We start from the raw sequence: 19,751 nt of genomic DNA, 5'->3' as shown, positions 1-19,751 counted from the left end.
CAGCACGCCTTCATAAATAGGTGTATCGGTGCAACATAGGCTTCAACTAACAAAAGGCTTTGTTCCTATTAAGTGCATCACATTAGTCATTTTTCATAGGTTTTTAGTCATTGAGAAATTTTCGATCTCTGATCGTGAGCATAATTTAATGATGCAATTTTGCGGTGAAATCGCTTGTTAGATAGATTACCCCAGTCAACAATCATAAATCATAACTATTTATCTGTGATGTCATTTAGTGACAGAACTACTGGTTAGAGGACAAATGTCATTCCTTACATGTGAGAGATTATTTGAGAATGAATCGTAGTGATACGCTCGACAAAATATTAGCTCTTTTTGAGTTGAAATTATTATTAAACTTGTTACCCTCGACAAATGATTATGAAGGATGGATTGATATTTGCTTTATATTGTAAGAGGTAGATTTCACTTTAAATGATTTTATATTTTTTAAAATTGGAGATTTTTGATTGTTGTCGAGATTCAAGCTTGAAGTAATTTGCTATGGGATTTGAAGCTATTTTGAAATATTTAGTCACCTCTAAGGAGATCTATAATCAATACAATCATTAGCAGGTTATTTAAATGATTTTATTATTTAAACCTTATCAACTTTGCTTGCTTGTTAGTCGAGGATCAAGTTCAAGAATTAACTTTGTGCACTACAATATGAGTGATTAACTCAAGGGTTTATATTTTTGTAATGAATTTCATACATAAAAGACATTGAAGGCTTAATATGATCATAAAGTCAAATATCTTTATGAGATTTATAATTGTATGTTCATTTGTGAGGATATAATTTATAGTGCACAATTTGAAACTTATATTTCTTTTGAAATGGATAAAATTAAATTTTTTCTTATTTTAAACCATGCAGTATTTTTAGATCTCGGATTTAGGAGTTTGACGTGTTTTGTCGAAACACATAAGAGTATTATGAACTTTTAAAAGATATTTAAAATTTAAAATTAGTTGTGAAATTTTAACATATCTACGTGCTTCTTGGGGTGAGAAATTTAAAATTCATATTTTTTTAGTTCGCACAATAATATCAAATGTTACATATATGTATTTGGCACATTTATCGGAGTATCTGTGGGCATTTTGATTTCAAAATATTTGATTTTCTTGCGCAATTTTTAGTTTTCATGGGTCATGTACTTGTATGGTTCTCAATGTACTTGCATTTGCACATTTCTCAGGACATTTTAATAGAATTTAAAAGTCTACTCAGTGGGTGCATATGATTTAAAAATACTTGGATCTTATCATTTTATGCGCCTTCACAGTACTTGTATGAATTTTGATACATTGTATTGGGATTGAAGATTGTCTGTAAAATTTGCCTAAATCCTGAAAATTATCGAATCTAAAGTTTGGCATCTGCATGCATATTTTGTTGTTAGGATACTTGCAAATTTTCCATTTTTTAATTTTTAGTGATTGCCTTTTGCCTACCTGCATGAAAATGTTGAGGATGTGGTGGGGTAGAGAGCAAATTTAGGACGAGTTGAAATCTCTGCACATTTTCTGCACCATCCTTTTTTTATGATTTAAAAATAATTATTTTAATAATTTTGATTCCACAGGGAACCATTTCTTTCCTATAAATAAGAGGTGTAGCCTAATTTATTTTCATCATTTTTTTGGGTTTATCACTTGGTTCGTTCTTATGGTTTCTCGTGAGTTTAGGGAGCAGGGCGTATGATAGTGAGGTTTTGTTTGCATTGCTAGTGAACTTTCAAGTGTTTCATATATCCTTATAGGTTCATTTAATTTTTAATTTTATGCATTCTTTTCATTCTGGGTTCACATTTATTCTTATTTGGTTTTTGACTTTAGCCACGTTTATGTCTAGAGTTTTCATGTATGTTGTCTTTTAGAGTTCATTAGCTCCAAGTTCCAGCAGCCTCCTAGCATGTGCCCCACTTAGGGTAAAGCTATTTGGAGTCTGGAGTTGCTCACCACACTAGAAAATGTGTGTATGGTCGGTATCCTATAACACCATGATTGAAATTTCAAAGCCCATTGCACCAAGGAAGGCGCACAAGGAGTACTTACATGAGAGAATTTGTAACAACATATTAACTTTCCCTCCACGTTAAAAGAAGCGTGTATAAGGCCTGCCCATTGCATCACGAGCATCCACCTATGAGTTTTCCCGTCCACACCATAGGCTCTGTTCATTTGGTCAAACATGTCATCAACATGATTTGAGGAGTTTTAGATGATTGCGCTATTATACCTGCACGCACAAAGTAAAGTCGACTGTGACAAGGTGAACAATGAGAATATATATATAAACCTCTTTTTTCTGATATAAAAAATGATGTTTATAACTTAAATAAATCATTAAAAATAATTTTTTAATTTAAAAAGATTAAGTTTGTTTAATTTGGTAAAAATTAGATGGTTATATGGATTGAACTTAATTAATCCATTGATTAATGATTACTGTTTAACTGATCAATTAATAAGTAGTTACGTGATATTATTATTATTGTTGTTGTTGTTATTGATTTATAAAAAAATTCTACAAATTGTATTTAGATTTCCTATGAGTTTAAGGCAATAAAAGGTATTAATAATAATCAAGTGGGATGTGGAAGAACCCTAAATGATAAGATGGATGTATGGTTAAATTGAGAAGAGCAGAGAAAAAATCATATTAGAGAGATGTAAATGTTAGTGCATAGTGAAAACAATATGTTATCATATAGTCAAGCTAAAGGCATACCTATAAACAGGAACCTACAACATCTAATCAACCTGCTCTTTTCATTTCCCTTCCTTGAAATCAACACATGCATGTATAGTAAGTGTGAGCATCATGAAATCTGCAATAATTTATAATGTAATGAACAAAAAGCAATATACGAACCAATTTATTTTCATATTGTAAATAGTAAAACATGTTGTAAAGAAAATTCTACAACAGAATACACAATCAGTGATGCTTTATCAAGTTTAGGATATCAATACAAACTTTTATGTTAATAAAATACATCTTAATTCAAAGTATAAGCATTATATCCTCTTACAGTTATTGCATTATAATAAAACAACAGAAATAGATAACATTTGAAGAATACCACTCAACTTTTCCTTACACTCTTAATACATCACAGTTCTCATAGATATACTTTCTCAGGTCATCCCTCCCATTTGTATTCTGTTACGCCGGCCCATCCTGGGCCGGCTGGACCGGTCCACCCTGGACCGGTCTTGGCTTACAGCCGGCGGAAGAAAGCAGCCAGGGAGGGGGCGGAAACATCAAGGGGGGCCCACTTGATGTAAATTCAATTTTGGGAGGGAATATTTGAATGAGAAGGGTAATTAGGTAAATTGTAATCCATAATACTAATCTTATTGTTAGCATTGGAATTTCTCGTTGAAACCACTCATGTACGCAAAGTAAGACTTATTTGATTAATTAATGATCTCAACCTCTCGCATGTGCTTAGACCTAAGCTATTTTATCACCTTAATGTTATCTTATCGTTTACATCAATAGAGGTTTTTGCTTAACATTGCTCTCTAAAAATTTACAAGTGCAAGCTTTCTTAAGCAAGTCATTTTCGCATGGATTGTATCACATCATGTACTCTCATTATACTATTTTGGCATTTAAAAGCTCGCTAAAATTTCCAAAATATCACATAATTAAAGTACCTTGTGAAAACTCAATATAATTATACTAATATATGCAGAATAAATAGGGCTACAATACACCAAAATTTATACAGAGATAACTTCATTTTGTAAAGTTTGGCCAAATTAAAAACAAGAAATTTGATGAAAAAATAAAATCATCAGAAATTGATGTAGGGTTACGAAAGCTTACCTCGAGTCGGGTAATTTTGTCAATTGGTCTGCATGGCAAAAATAACCCTAAGATCTCTTAGATTGGCTTTCTTTGCTCACTCTCTCTCGTTCTCTCATTCTCTTGTTATCTTCTTCTCATACCAATTGAAAGCAAAAAGAGGCATTTTGAAGTGCCTTGGATAAGCTTTAGTGCTATATATAAAAAAATTGAAATAAGGGTATATTTGTAATTTCATAGATTGTTTTGTTTTAGATGTAAAATTATTTAAATCCCTTTATATTTTGAAATCCAGTGCTATTAAAATTATGAAAAAATAAAAATTAAGTAATACATCATGTCTATAAGACTGGCAAAATTAGTTTGCAAAATAAATTCTAGCTGGTTCTTGAAGACTTGTTTATATCGACACATGTAAATTTCTTAAAGAGTTGAAATCAAAGAATCAACTTTCTATTTTCATAACTAAGATGCCTATAAAAAAATCTTCATAAAATAGAGCATTGAATTTTATATAACGCAATTAAAATAGTTTTTTTTCTAAATTGAGCATTGAATCAAAAATTTCGTATGAATACCTCAGGTTAAATTCGTTCTAATAATAATTCCAAGGAATCATCATATTACTGTTCTTTTGGCATCCTTTTGTATAAGTATATAAATATTAAAATTTTTGGAAACATAGTTGAAACGATGTCTTAGAGCAGTATGTGAATTAAACATGCATATATAAAACAAACTTAAAGCAAACTAGCATTCAAGGATATTATGAAAATTTTATTAGATAGAACTGTACCTGTGGATATATATATATATATATATAATTAGATAGAACTGTACCTGTGGATATATATATATATATATATAATCTGCTGCTTCTCTTCGACACTGATAATTGTGCTTGCTTTTGATGGTTTTGCATGGTGCTTAATCTATATATTTTTTGTACTGATTGACTCTATTGGGCGCCATTGAAATATCAAGTATTGAAGATTTAATCATAGCGCTAGATTTACAGAGTTAAATACGATTTCATTTGGTACTTTAAATTTGATGATAAAATGCTGGCCATCAAGTAGATAGTCTGTGCTCCTCGTTCTATTTTCAATTTCCTTTTGGTTTCTGCTACTTATTACAGTAAGTGCATTGCATTATGAAGCTTGGCTTACTTAACGATGTGTTTGAACAGTTATAACAACAAAGAAATTGCACTGAATTGCGGCAGCATGTTGAGGGAATGCATTAAATATCCAACGCTTGCAAAGTAAGCTTCTTGCATCCATTGTTTTACTAGTTCTTATGTTGTCACTTAATCCAGGTGATCTCGACATTATAACTTTTACGTAACAATTAAATGTTTTCGTATTATGGTAAATGTTTTCCTGAAGTGACGATCATTTCCTAAGGATTACACTTTACTCCATCTTTCAGTTTCATAAACATTTTGAAGAACTAACACTTGGTTTTTCATATAAATTTTTTCATAAACTACTTTGGTTTTCATGATGCATGGGTACAACAATGATTTTTTACACAAACCACTTCATTTTTTTGATTCATTTACGTCTAGATCTGTTTCATATGGAAAGGAAAAAATCCTTTACTGATGTGTTGTATCTTCACGTTAAGATATCAATTTTAGTCATATCCCATTTATAAGAATTGTTTTCATGTTTATGGATCTTGCTCGTTGCCGGCACAAAAGTTTCGTAGAGTGTCATGACTTTTAACTTCTTGTGAGTGCTCAACATAGAAGCCCAGATTGCTCTTTTTAGTTCTTCGTGGTTATGAGGAAAGAGATTAAATTAACTTTATTTATGAGTTCATGTGAGGGGGTGGCTGTGGGTTATGCAAACCGTTGGAGTTTCTCTTATCATCTCTTCTTCTTATCTCCATCTGTTGATGGTTCATGTTTCCTTCGTTTTTATCCCACTTTCCTCATGTCTGTCCTCCTAACTAGTAGAGTTGGATATGCATTTTCAAAGAGGAGATGAAAAGGGAAAAAAAATCCATGATATTGACAGATTCATGAAATGAATTCTTATTGGATACATTGAAGATTGAATTAACACTGTAACTTCTTTGAATTTGGATTTATAAGTGATTGCCCTAATACTCTTTATGATTACATATGGTCCTGCCTTATAGTTAATATTTTAGAGGTTCTTTTAGAAATCTTATCAGGATTTAGCTGTATTATTTTTTTATTACTTAGTTTGAATGTCACATAACTCTTATTCACATCAATAATAGAATTGTTTCATAATTAACAATTAATTACATATAAATATTCTCGTGCAAATCATGTAGTAGCAAATGATTGGGCAAACTAACTAAGTTGGTATTTAGGAAGCTCAACATGATCTATGAGTTTTTTAGGTTTATACTCTATAATAATTTCAAATAGGTTTATATATATATATATATATATGCAAACTCAGCTGCAGGCAATATCAAAGCGTAGCTAGATGCATGTTCTTAATTAGACCTCACAACTGATCACCTTGACTCATATTAATTACTATAGTTTTTTTTTTTTCATTATATTATAGGTGATAGTCATTTCAAAATTTAGTATTTTAGTTGTATCCCCTCCTTCTATAGAGTTTTTCAAAAGTAATTCATGAATTTTACATTCATATTAGACACGATGATTTTAGGTCATTCATATTGAGAAAATGATCAAATGGTCTCTTGATTATAAAAAATCAAAATAATTCTTTGTCCCTTTATTTTTTGTCAATGACTGGCCACTAATCTTTTATCAAGAAGGACATGATTAGAAATGTCTAAACTTTCATTGCCATGTTATGCATATTTTGCTTGAAATCTTTTACGACCTTTATAACAGTCGTTTGTGAGATTAATAAATAGATCTAGCTTTTCTACTGGAAGTCTTATTGTTGTTTTGATGATTGACATGCTTTCTTATGGAAAATAAGCTTTGATTTTGATTATCCGATGCATTTTGATTTGTAGTGCTCTTTCAGATATGTTCTGGAGTCAACTAGCTTTGAACTATTCTTCAAGTATGTGGAATTGCCAAACTTTGATATTGCTTCTGATGCTCTTTCTACATTCAAGGCCAGTTCCTTCTTTATTGATATCTTACTGAGATCTATTGATTAAGGGATCCTGCAAGCTACATTTTCTTTGTTGATGCATTCTGATTATAAAAAAAATATTAGCAGGACTTGCTCAGTAAACATGAGACAGAAGTATCACAATTCTTGAGTGACCACTATGAGCAGGTTGGCCAATAAATGATTTTTGTTTCTTTCCTTGATTCTGCAGATTATTTTGTCAAGTTTAAAAATGGTTGCTCTTTGTTTGGCAATTGCAAATATATATGTGTGTTCTATGTTTTGTTTTCATTATCTGATTAAGGGTTATTTTTCCAGTTCTTTGAGCTCTATGATAAACTTTTGACATCTTCAAACTATGTTACCAAAAGACAATCGTTAAAGGTTTGAAAAGTATAAAATGTAGTTTATTACCCCCCATGATATTGCCTCTTGGAATAGAAATTAACTTGTGAAATGTATTTTAGCTTCTCTCGGAATTTCTTTTGGAAGCTCCAAATTCACAAACAATGAAACGGTACATCTTAGAAGTTCGTTACTTGAAGACATTGATGGCATTGCTCAAGGTACTGTTGCCATTGTTTTTTTTTTTTTGGTTCTCTATATTCTATTTAGTTAATCTCATATGCTTAATATTTCTGAATATTTGATTAAATGTTCTCATACAACATTGAAATCAGCTTGATATAAGCATTATTACCACTTGATATAGTCATTGATGTTAAAGTGCATGGTGCATTGCTCGCTTTAGAAGAAAATCGCTTGACTCCACTTGGATGTTCTTAGTAAATGTGCGCGTTGGTTATGAATTTGAGTTTCTTTTTATTATGCCTATTTTACTCTGTGGTTAGTTTTATTTGGCTTGCTTTCTTCATTTTTTCTCTTGCTGTACCTTTGGTTTGATCTTTGGATAAATTTTTGAACTACTTACTCTTTAAAAAGAAATTAATTATATAAAAAAATTGAAGCAGTTACATTCGCCATGTGAATCGGCGACTGCCCTTACGTTGTGAAGCTAGTCACCACTTTAATAGGTGAATGGTTTTGCACATTTTATCTTGGTTTCCTTTCCCGTGCTCGCCCGTCTGTTATTCATCTCCATTTTCTTCCCTTATTTCTTTGCCAAAGTCGACGGTGCCCGAAGTCCCTTTGCCTGATTTTTTCAAGCCCAACGGTTTTTGGTTCGTTCTCCTTTGCTTCGCGGGTTGATTAGGTACACATATATATGTATATGTATATTAATTTTTTTGTGTGCAGAAATATAAATCTGTGATTTTTTTTTAAGCTGAGAAATGTAGACCTGGAAATAAATTTGTTAAAAATTGTAGACCTGGATGAAATATTAGGTGCAATAATAGTTTAAATGTTAAATCTTTTTTTTTTTTGTTTTGGAAAATTTGTGTCAGTTTTGTAGATTAAAGGTTCATGTTGCTGTTGTTGATTGTTGAGTGTTGATGTTGTTGAAGGTATTATAAATGATTTTATTCAATACTGATGGCAGATTCTATAGATTATTGTGCATTAATGTAATTATTATTTTTATGATGATTTTTGGAAAAGAAGTGTAACATTTATATCTTAATGTACTTAATAAACATGAAATATTAAATTTTTACATTCATATAGATTTGATGGATTTATAAAAGTATGAACTCGCATAAACATGAAATTTATATATTTAGTGGAGCAAGTCAACACATCTATTGATACATTGCTTTATAATGTTAATTTTATTTTAAGTTAATTAAATTAAATTTATCTGAGGTGATGTGACCTATCAAAGTTAGAGATCCTTTTTATTATTCTAATGTCTTGGCTTTGTTTGCTTGGTTTTTTGGTTTGGCTAGCCAATGTGTTTTAACAAATTTTAATGCTAGATCTATCAATTATATAGGTTGAAAATTTTTGGCAAGTTTTAATTATATTTTTAAATATATGATAGAAAGATAATATATGCATTGACTCTATTTTGACTTGGCTAAAATCATACCTCCTATTTAAAGTACTCTTTTGAATTCAAGAAATTAGTGAAGATGATGAAATATCTTTTTATGTTTATTTTGTTATTATGATTGTGATGTTAATTATGTTTTAATGTTAAGCTGTTTAAAAAAATATTTTATTATGATTAACTCCAATGTAAAATTGACTTGATTTTTGATCCAATAATAGTTTGAAGAAAATCTTATAAGTTTAAATTGCTCCTCAATTTTTATTTTTAACTAATTATCAGACACTAATTAATTTACCGTAATAAAAAAATAATATATATTCAATAGTTAAGTTTTTTATATTATGAATTTTAGATGAGTATATGCTTATCCATAGTTATAGTCTCAGTCAATTGAACTTGCATTCATTTAACTTTACACTTTCATTACAATAAGTATTTGAGATGCTTTACTTCCCTATAGTTTAGGGCTGTTAAAATGGGTTTTCGGGTTGGATTCGGGTCAAACTTGGAATTGACCCGGGTTCAAACTGGTTGACCTGAACCCGACCCAATTTTGAAAATGGTTCAAAAACTCAAACCCTGACTTAATCCGCCGAGTTACTGGGTTGACCTGATCCAACCCGCGAACCTGACATACGGTCAATGAAGTCCTGGTGCGAGCGCGAGTCTGGGTGCACCAGTACAGAGTCCGAATACGAGTGCGGGTCCTTGTCCACCTCGCTGGTGTTGCGTGTAGAGAGGTGGAGAGCGGAGTCTGGAGACTGGACGGTGGGAGGGCTCACTGGCTCAGAGTCGCATGCTGCGTAGTGGTGTTGTGTGCGAAGATGTAAATAGCAGTGCGGCCTACGTGCGGGCATTGCGGTGCGGAGTCTGGATGGAGGGAGGGCTTGCTGGTGGCCCAGCATAGCGAACGGGTTCGCTGGTGGCCTGGCGTAGCGAACTGATGCAAAGTCCGGACCGTAGGAGGACTTGCGGGATGCAAGATCTAGGGCAGAGTTTGAGCACGGGTTCATGCTGCAGAGGGCAGAGTCCAGGTGTAGAGAGTGCCTGAGTGCAAACGAGTCATTTCGGGTTGATTTTGGGTTTCTAGTTGAACCCGGACCTGACCCAATTTTATAAACGGGTCAAAATCTCGAACTTGAACCTGACACGTATTGAAAACGAGTTGATTCGAACTAGAATTTTTCAGGTCAGGTTAGGGTAGGGTTTCGTGTCGGGTCAAGTTTTGACATCCCTACTATTGTTATTGTATGAGGGTCAATTAACTATTGATATGCACTTTGCCCCAACATATCTTGGTGGGCGAACAGACCACTATAGATACCTATAAACTTGGATCAATTAAAAATATTAGTTGTTAGAGCTCTAAAGTTAGATTCAACTAAAGTTCAGGTTAAATTGGTTTGTCGGCTTCCCGTTAGAGATGCGTTCATTGCATCATACATTGATAATGATGTCTGTGAAGTTGTTATGCATCATTCTTCTACTCAATTTCTAATTATATATGTTGAGGTTGAAGAGATTAGTGCTCCTCAAATAAATGAGAATAATATCACATGTAATATGGAGAAGAACATAGCTTGCTTTGGGGTTGAACAACAGATTAATTATTTGGTTCATAAATCTATGGGAGGATCATTTATATAGTAAGTGCAACATGTGAGACATAGTTAAATTTTTTTTATTTCTTATGTTATCGGTGCACGTACATATATAAATTTAAATAATGTGTGTGGCAGGTTAACTGCAATTCATAGGCATGTGGAAAATCAAACTGAGCATTTAGAACCTTAACCTATAATTGTTGAAAGTTATGTAACAATGAGCAGTGTCACAAGTGATGGGTCCAGTGATAATTCAAATGATGCTGAATTATAATATGACAAGTTTGGGTTAGAAGGTCAGCTTGTAGTACATGAACTCATAAAGGATTATTATGCGAGGATTATAAGCACTGTCGATAGAATGATTAACATGAACAAATTAATGGGTATGTGCATGAATGCTGAATAGTGGATAATGAGTTGAATTTTGAAGATACCATGGAGATATCAATGACAACTCTTGCAGTTAAGATTCCTTATGAAATATTAGGTGGAATGTGTTATCCAAAAAAAAGTGATCTATGATCTGTTCTTATGTGGTGGTCAATAAAGAAGAATGTTGAGTTTCATGTTATTGCATCAACCTAGAAGATATATACAGTATGTTATATGGATAAATATACACAATTTACATCAATGTTTTTAGCAATTGCACGCTTGTGATAGTCGACATTGGGTGGATCATGAAAGGTATCATCTGTCAGGCATGCACAAACATTTTCAAACCCCATACTTCTAAGTGGATATAGACAATATACTTATAGATTTATCATGCATTTCATACTTCTAGTGATTTGAAGAAAGGTTGACCTTAAACTAAGAGAAATTATCACTTAGATTGAGACAAAGTTTAATATAAAGGTGTCGTACATGAAGCTTGAGATGAAAGATGAAAGTCAATAAAAGTTATTTTTTGTAGGCCGGAGGAGTCTTATCGAATGGTGAATTTATTTATGGTGGTTGTCTCAACCATGCCCAACACAATTTATAGGATACTTTGCTTAGATTTGCAGAGATTTGAGTGGATTTTCTGGGCCTTTGGGCCTTGCATATTGTAGTGGAGGTTTTGTCAGCCAATATTAAGTTTGAATGACACTTTGTTGCTTGGGACGTATCACGGTAACATGATCAACTGCAATAAAGTAACAAACAATGCATTTAACATGATCATCATCCACATATCATATGCAATGAATACAAAATAAACACATATGCCAACAAAAATGAAATTAAACTCACACAATCTAGTGCAACAATGTAAGAATACTATTAAAGGGATGATTTAAAAAAGAAATTCCAAATGATTTTGAAAATAACATTCAACCATTTTGTTACACAATTTCTGCCTTTCAACAACACTTAAAAATTAATCTAAGCTCTATTAGGACAGGTGGCGCGATTATGCCATCGATTTTTAAAAACACTACAAATGCACTTAGACCTTGAAGAGTCTTCATCTATAGTGTTTTTGTATCTCCTAGTTCTCGGTCTATCAGATCTCCTTCTATAATTGAGTGGGAGGAAGTGGGAAAAGTCCTTTAAAAGGATCATGCTCACCCTACTTCTCACCATTTAGATGTTTGTCATTAATATAAAGATGAGAGTAATACTCTAAAATTTTTAGATGAGGTGGTGGTGGTGTATATTCGGTTGGGTTACATCAAGGATCAGCCTTAAGCCCATATCTTTTTACTTTACTCATGGATGTTCTCACTAGACATTTGCAAGAGGATGTACCTTGGTGTATGCTTTTTGCTGATGATATTCTTCTTGTTGATAAGACTAGAGAGGGAGTTGAAGGTAAACTTGAATTATGGAGGTCAACCTTAGAGTCTAAAGGTTTTCGCTTGAGTAGTTCTAAAACGGAATATATGGAGTGTAATTTTAGTAGTAATAGACCTAGTGAGGGGATTGTGACTTTGGGCGATCAAGTCATTAATAAGAGTACACGTTTTAGATATCTTGGATCTATTGTTCAGAGTGATGGTGAAATAGATGGGGATATTATCAGCAGAATTCAAGTTGGATGGTTGAAGTGGAGGAATGCATCGGGCTTGTTATGTGATAGAAATGTACCCCTCAAACTTAAGGGAAAATTCTATAAGATGGTAGTGAGGCCTGCAATGCTTTATGGTGCCGAATGTTGGCCTTTAAAAGAGAAGCATAATACTAAGTTAAGTGTGGCAGAGATGAGGATGCTCAGGTGGATGGGTGGCTTTACCCTTAGAGATAGGATACGAAATGAGCATATACGTGAAAAGGTTGGAGTAGCACCAGTAGAAGATAAGATTAGAGAAAGTCGCCTTAGATGGTTTGGTCACATAAAACGACGGCCTTGCGATGACCCGGTTAGGAGAGTAGAGGTATTAGATTTGACTTATGTTAAGAAAGGTAGGGGTAGACCTAAAAAGACTTGGTTAGAAAATATTAGGAATGACCTTTCTTTATTAGATTTAAACGAGAATTTGACTTTTAATATGACACAATGGAGAAAAAGGATTCATGTAGCCGACCCCACGTAGTGGGATAAAGGCTTGATGTTGTTGTTGGTGGTGGTGTATAGCTTTTAAGTGATCATAGGTGGTGGCTAATGATGGTGGTGGCTGCAGCAAAGGTGACGAACCGAAGCTCGAGGAAATCGAGAGAAAGTTGCTATTACTTGGGGGTGCACAAAGGTGTGATTTGTTTGGGGATTTAGTTTAGGACATTATTTAAATTGGAGCAATATGAGGCTTGCATTGAGGCCCGCCTTAGCGCAATTTCAATGAAAAACGTTTTGAGGCTTATGCCTCGAGCTTTTTTTATGAGGCTCATGCTTCATCTTGGCTGAGGCCCGCCTTGAGGCGCACCTCGCCTTGCTGGCATGATTTTTATTTAAAAATTAGCTAAATCCTATACAAAAGCCCCAAAAAATCATGTCCTCTTGCGCTCCAAAGCCGCATTAACTTCCTCTCAACTATCTCGACCTCCAGCTCACCGCCTTCGCCGTAGCCACCATCGTCATAGCCGCCGTCGGGGATCACTTCAAATCCGCATACCGCCACCACTCCTATAAAAAAATTAAGTATTACTCTTATTTTATTTTGATGAAAAACATTTATGAAAGAGGAAGATGGTTGAAATAAATAAAGAAATAGATTGGTAGGTATTAGACCCTATAGGATGAGGCAAAGGAGAGGCCAATTTGTTACGTCGACTCAAATAAAAATCCCCTTAGTAATGATAGTATAGATGATTTCTAATTTTTTGTCAATTATTTTAACTTTATTAGTAATTAAATGTAGATGAGTAGGAAACTAAGAAAGAAAAAATTTAGTGTTAAACTTGATGCTATATGATACGTTTATGCAATTCATATATTATATGTTGTTTTTCTTATGTGATATTTGGATTTCAATTCTATTTCATATAATTTATTACTTATCACTTTGCATTTTGTGTAATTTTTTGTTTCATATGTATATAAATTTGTTACTTCATAGTTCAATAAATAGTTAATATACCATCCTTTAACATATTATTGGGGTATTATATAAAAAATTATTTTTAACTTTTATTTTTTACTTTACGCAATTTTTAGATTTTGAGGCTTAAGCCTCAAAACGCCTTGAGGCTTATGTCTCGCCTCATGAACAAAAAACACCTCAATACTCAATTACGCAATTTTAAACCTTGGTTTAGGATTTAGATAAGTTTTAAGAAAAAATATTTAGAGTGAGGCGTACAACTCATGCCAGTGATACGAGGCAGGCCTTCGCCAAGCTGAGGCACAAGCCTCATAAAAAAAGCTCGAGGCGTAAGTTTCGAGGCATTTTCACTGGAATTCTGCTTAGGCGGACCTCAAGGTGAGCCTCATATTGCAATATTTTAAACAATGTGTGTAACATTCCTTAGTGTAGTACTTTGATATGAAGTTGAACTAACTGCGCCGAAATACTACTAACAGCTCATGGCATGAAGGCATATGGTGAAGCTATGGTTTACTACATGTGCATGAGCATGTTCCATTTTGGCCAAATGTAATTTTAAATGACTTACTTGACATGTTAAAAACTTTGAAACTCACTGTAAATGATGCGTCGGTTATGGATACGTCTAGCCTCCTGTTCTATCCTGTTCAAAGCAGTGTGAACTTTTTGGGAAAATGTGTCACCAGTAGTATTATCTTGCACACTTTCATATGTCGAGCATTTCATAAATAGTTTAATGGTGTAGTAATATATGGAAGTTATAAAGGCTTGTAATTATAAACCACTTGCATGCCTTAGCAAATCTGTGAATGATTCTGATGCGTAAATCATACTTAAAACCCCCATGTGGCTCAACATCCATCTTGATGTGAAACCATATGCGGTGAAACATGACTTGTACGTTAGAGATTAAAGAGAGTTTAACTTTGCAATGTTAACGATAAAATCTAGCTTACTCAAGTAGGATTCAAGAAAATTCGTGATAGATTATGTTAACGACAGTGATTACATTTAAGAATTACAAGAGTCTTGCAAAAGATATCCCAAAATAAACTAGATAATTCAAATAGCTACTACTAAAGCCACACGTTTAAAGTTTAGATCATTCACCTTGAGATCCGTCACTCGTTTTGAAAGTGGTGGTTAGCGGAAGAGAATCGAAAGTAGACTTAGCGATGCCACTAATATACAAGTGATCTTGAGAGGACTTGTCGCCGGGAAAGAAGCCGGATTTGGAGGAGCGGGTGGGCGGCTGTCAATGATCCACTCGGAGTCGGGATGTTGCTTGTCGATGACAATTATGAGACTCGGTAGGATCAGATCCAAGTAGGCTCCAACAATATCGTCGTCGGAATCAAATCCCGCGTCGAAGAACGGCGATCGTTGGATGTCGAGGTTGCCGTGAGCGTCGAACACAAGTCCCCATTCAAACTGAGGTCCGCCATGCATGGTGGTCGTTAGAGATGAAGCCAAAGAGGGGGAGAGAGAGAGAACAGTGAGCAAAAGAGGGAGGAGAGCCACGGGTTGGAGAGGGGTAGTGGGAGGGTGGAGCTATGGGGGAAGAGAACTTAAAATCTGAATTTTAATTCAGATTTCCGAAATAGGAGAACTCTTAATTTTAATTTCAGATTTTTTTGAATTTGAAATTAAGATTAGGAGGGAAGGAATTCATGGATCAATTAAGAAAATTAATAGGGGGAAGAGAGAGGAGTGGCCGGCCAAGAGAGAGAGAAGGGAAAATTAATTTTCAATAGGTGGGGCCCCTGGTTAAGTAATTAAATCCTAATCAAATTCTGAAATAATAATTTCAGATTTAATTGGGACTTAAGTAACTTCCCAATTTGGTTTAAAATGAGAGGGAAAAGAATTTCAAATTTCAAAATAGCTCTAAGTGTCATTAATTACATTGCCTTAGGATGAATGCTTGATTAGGCAGGTAATTAAATCACAGGAATTGGAGTTCACGGCTTGGGAAAAGCTTGGATTGACCGGCTGCCAGAGAACTGCAGGGAGACGGGGGGCTGGAGGCTCACGGCTGGCTGTTTAGCCGTGGGGTTGGGAGCAGTAAGGGGAGGGGTGGTTGCACGGGAAGATTACCAGGCCGGCTGCCCAAGGACTGGAGGCTGGACGGGCCGACGGTAGGCAGTCAGGTGCTCGACGGCTTGGGTGGCTTAGGGCTGAGCGGAGGCAATTGCAAGGGGAGAAAAAGAGGGAAATTGAGGGATTGACTGATTCCAAATTTACTAACCTTGAATGTCTTCTCGTTGAATTTCCACAAGATTAGTTAGCACGAACTAGAACTCACAAAGAGATCTAGTCTTCTCCGGCGAACTCACTAAGAGATCGAGGAGGGTGAAGAACTCACCAAGAGATCTTCTTGAACTCACAAAGAGAACACATAATGGTAAATTTTCATTTCATCAAAAGCTAAACTATTACATAAGAAAAGGGCCATATAAATAGGCCTCAAAACGACAAAAAAGTAAAAGACTAAAATACCTCTCGGGCTACAATAACGACCAAATACCCATAAGGGTTAAAATGGAAAAACATAAAAATCAAATAAACTACTACTTAAAATGATGAAAATAAAGATCATGATCGTGGCCGTCGATCTCCGGCATCTCCTGATGGTACACGTGTCGCAATCTCTGACGATGTCCTCATCACATCTACTAACATTGGGTTCAATTAACTATTGGTAGACCTCTGCTTCACGTTAAAAATATCTATCTTGTACATATGAAATGTATGTACATCATTTATACTTTTGGCTAAATACCTCTTCCGACACAAACTCAATGTCAGATATGCCTATCCCACAAATGATTTTCTTAAAATTTTCTCTCAGGTCTCTTAAATAGGTGTGATGAGTAACTTCTGAAAAACATCTCTACAACCATGCACCAACCCTACATGTCTGTCTGATATAAATCACAAGTTCTCCCTCAATTGTACATGTGGAAGCATTCCAGGAATTAAGATCACGTTGCATGGCATTCAGATTCAACAATAGCAATTGCAAGAGTGAATAGACCGTTATTCACATCAACTGCATTTAGTAGTGTACTGCGATACTTCTTTAGCAAGAAAGTGTCTAGCAAGAAAATGCCGTCCAAACTTAAGACAAGCCAACAGAACCTCCACCCTAATATGCATGGCTCAAAAGCCCCAAAAAATATGCTCAAATCAATTTGAATATGAGCAATTTATCCTGTAGACTATGCTAGACATGATTGAAACAACAACTCTATAAACAAATTCACCGTTCAATAAGACTCCTCCCAACAACCTATAACGACTTTTATTGACTTTCTTCTTGCCTCCAAAGCTTTCATGTGCGACACCTTTATATTAAACTTTGCTTTTACCCGAGTGATAATTTCTCTTAGTTTCAGGTCAATCTGTGTTCAAATCATTAGGAGTATGAAAAGCGTGATGAACCTAAATGTACACTTCCTATGTTTACTAAGAAGTATGAGGTTTGAACATTTATGTCGTGCCTAACAGATAATAACTTCCATAATCCACCCAAGCGTCGACTAGCACAATCATGCAATCACCAAATGCATGGATGTAATTATGCACATAACATACTATATATATCTTCTGGGTTGATGCAACGACTTAAAATTCAACATTATTCTTTATAGAACACCCCATAAGCATAAATTGTAGATCTTATTTTCTTGGATAACACATCCTTTCTAATGTTTCATATGATATCTCAACTATGTGAGCTGTCCTTGCTATCCCCGTTGCATCATCAAAATTCAGCTCATTATTTCTCTTCAACATTCATGCATATACCCTCAAATTTGTTCATGCTAACCATTCTATCGACAGTGTTTGTAGTCCTTGCATAATAATCCCTTCTGAGTTTATATGCTACAGACTGACATTCTAACCCAAACCCTCCATATTCCAATTCAGTATCATCTAAATTATTACTGGACTCATCAATTGTGCTGTTGCTCATTGTTACATAACCATCAACAATTATAAATTCTAGCTGTGAATGCTTAATTTGATTTCCACACCCCTACGAGTTTCTGTTAACCTGCCCAAAACATACTTCAAATATATGTAAGTCAACTTATAACATAAGAAATTAAAAAAAAAAACATAACTATATCTCATATGCTATACTTATGTGTAAAGAATTCTCCCATAAATCTCTGAATTAGATAATTAATATGTTGTTTAAACTCCAAAGAAAAATTTATGTTCTTCTTTGTATCACATATTATATTATTCTCTTCATGGCATTGAGGAGCACTAACCTCTTCAATCTCTTAAACCTCAATATAAACAATAAAAAATTGAGTGGAGGCAAGATGCATAACAACTTCATAGATCTCATCATCATTAATGTATGATTCAATGAACGCATCTCCAACTAAAGCTGACAAATTAATTTTCCCTAACATTAGTTGAATCTAACTTTATGGCTCTAACAACTAATGATTTTAATTGTTCTAAGTTTGTGTTCATTGGTATTTGCACCGGTCTATTTCGCGCAGCAAGATATGTTGGGGCAAAGTGATCATCAATCATTAGTTGATCCCCATACAATAACAACGGGGAAGTAGAGTGTCTCAACATCCTTCTTTTTATAATGAAAGTGTAAACTGAAATGAATGCAAGTTTAATTGACTGATTATAACCGTAGATAAACATATACTCATCTAACATTCATGATATAAAAAATTTAACTATTAAATATACATTAAATTTTTTTACAGTGAACGGATTAGTGCCTAATAAATAGTTAAAAATAGAAAATGATGAGCAGTTTAAATTTGTAGGATTTTCTCTAAACCATTATAGGATAAAAAGTTATGCTAATTTAAATTTAGAGTTAATCATAATAAAATAATTGTTTTAATAGTTTAACATTGAAACATAGTTAACACCACAATCATAATAACAAAATAAACAGAAAAAGGTATTTCATCATCTCCACTAATTTTTTGCGTTCAAAGAAACACTTTAAATAAGATGTCTGATTTTAGCTAAGTCAAACTAGGGCCAATGCATACAATATCTTTCTATCCCATATTTAAAATTATAATTAAAACTTATCGAAAAAATTGCAACCTATAGAATCGATAGATCTATCATTAAAACTTGCTGAAATCCATTGGTTAGCTAAACCAAAAACCAAGCAAATTGAACCAGAACATCAGAATAATAAGGAACACCTTCTTTGATAGGCCATATCATCTAGATAAATTTAATTTAATTAACCTAAAATAAAGTCAAATTATGAAATAGAATTACGTTAGAAATCAATGCATTAATCGATGTGCTAATTTGCTCCTCTGAAAGTATAAATTTCATGTTTATGCGAGTTCATACTTTTATAATTTCTTCAAATCTATATGAATGTAAAAAATTTAGCTTCGTTGAATTTAACATTTTATTCATTAAACATATTAAGATATAAATGTTATATTTTTTGCATTATTATATTAATGCACATTACTCTACGGAATTATCATCAATATTGGATACAATCATTCATAATACATTCAACAAAAAAAAAAACAATAATATTGTCAACTTTTATTCTACAATACTCACACAATATTTAAAAAAAAGATCTAACATTTAAACTGTTCTTGTATGTAGTATTTCATCTAGATCTATAGTTTTCAACATATAAATACACTTCCACGTCTACATTTCTTAGTTTAAAAAAAATTATAAACCACAGATCTACTTTTTAGCACAAACAAAAATAATTTTCCTATATATATATATACATATATATATATATATATATACATATATATATATATATATATA

At 33.5% G+C, this 19,751-nt stretch overlaps 1 protein-coding gene across 3 annotated transcripts in view; it reads left to right on the top strand.

Annotated features, from left to right (window-relative positions):
* The window catches only part of LOC110103661 (calcium-binding protein 39), a 55,069-nt gene that overhangs the window by 7,873 nt on the left and 27,445 nt on the right, over positions 1 to 19,751 (top strand). For all 3 annotated transcript variants that reach the window (XR_003700609.1, XM_020832460.2, XM_028694581.1), the window contains exons 4-8: positions 5,019 to 5,093; positions 6,820 to 6,913; positions 7,021 to 7,080; positions 7,231 to 7,296; positions 7,380 to 7,478. Coding sequence is in view for 2 of the 3 variants with exons in the window: in XM_020832460.2 (XP_020688119.1) it covers positions 5,019 to 5,093; positions 6,820 to 6,913; positions 7,021 to 7,080; positions 7,231 to 7,296; positions 7,380 to 7,478 (394 nt within the window). In the remaining variant the exon portion in view is untranslated. The remainder of the gene's footprint in view (positions 1 to 5,018; positions 5,094 to 6,819; positions 6,914 to 7,020; positions 7,081 to 7,230; positions 7,297 to 7,379; positions 7,479 to 19,751) is intronic.

The sequence above is a fragment of the Dendrobium catenatum genome, unplaced genomic scaffold (genome assembly GCF_001605985.2).
Source record: "Dendrobium catenatum unplaced genomic scaffold, ASM160598v2 fragScaff_scaffold_506, whole genome shotgun sequence".
NCBI lineage: Eukaryota > Viridiplantae > Streptophyta > Magnoliopsida > Asparagales > Orchidaceae > Dendrobium > Dendrobium catenatum.
The sequence above is the reverse complement of the archived record's forward strand: the minus strand, read 5'-3'. Positions and strand labels throughout refer to the sequence as shown.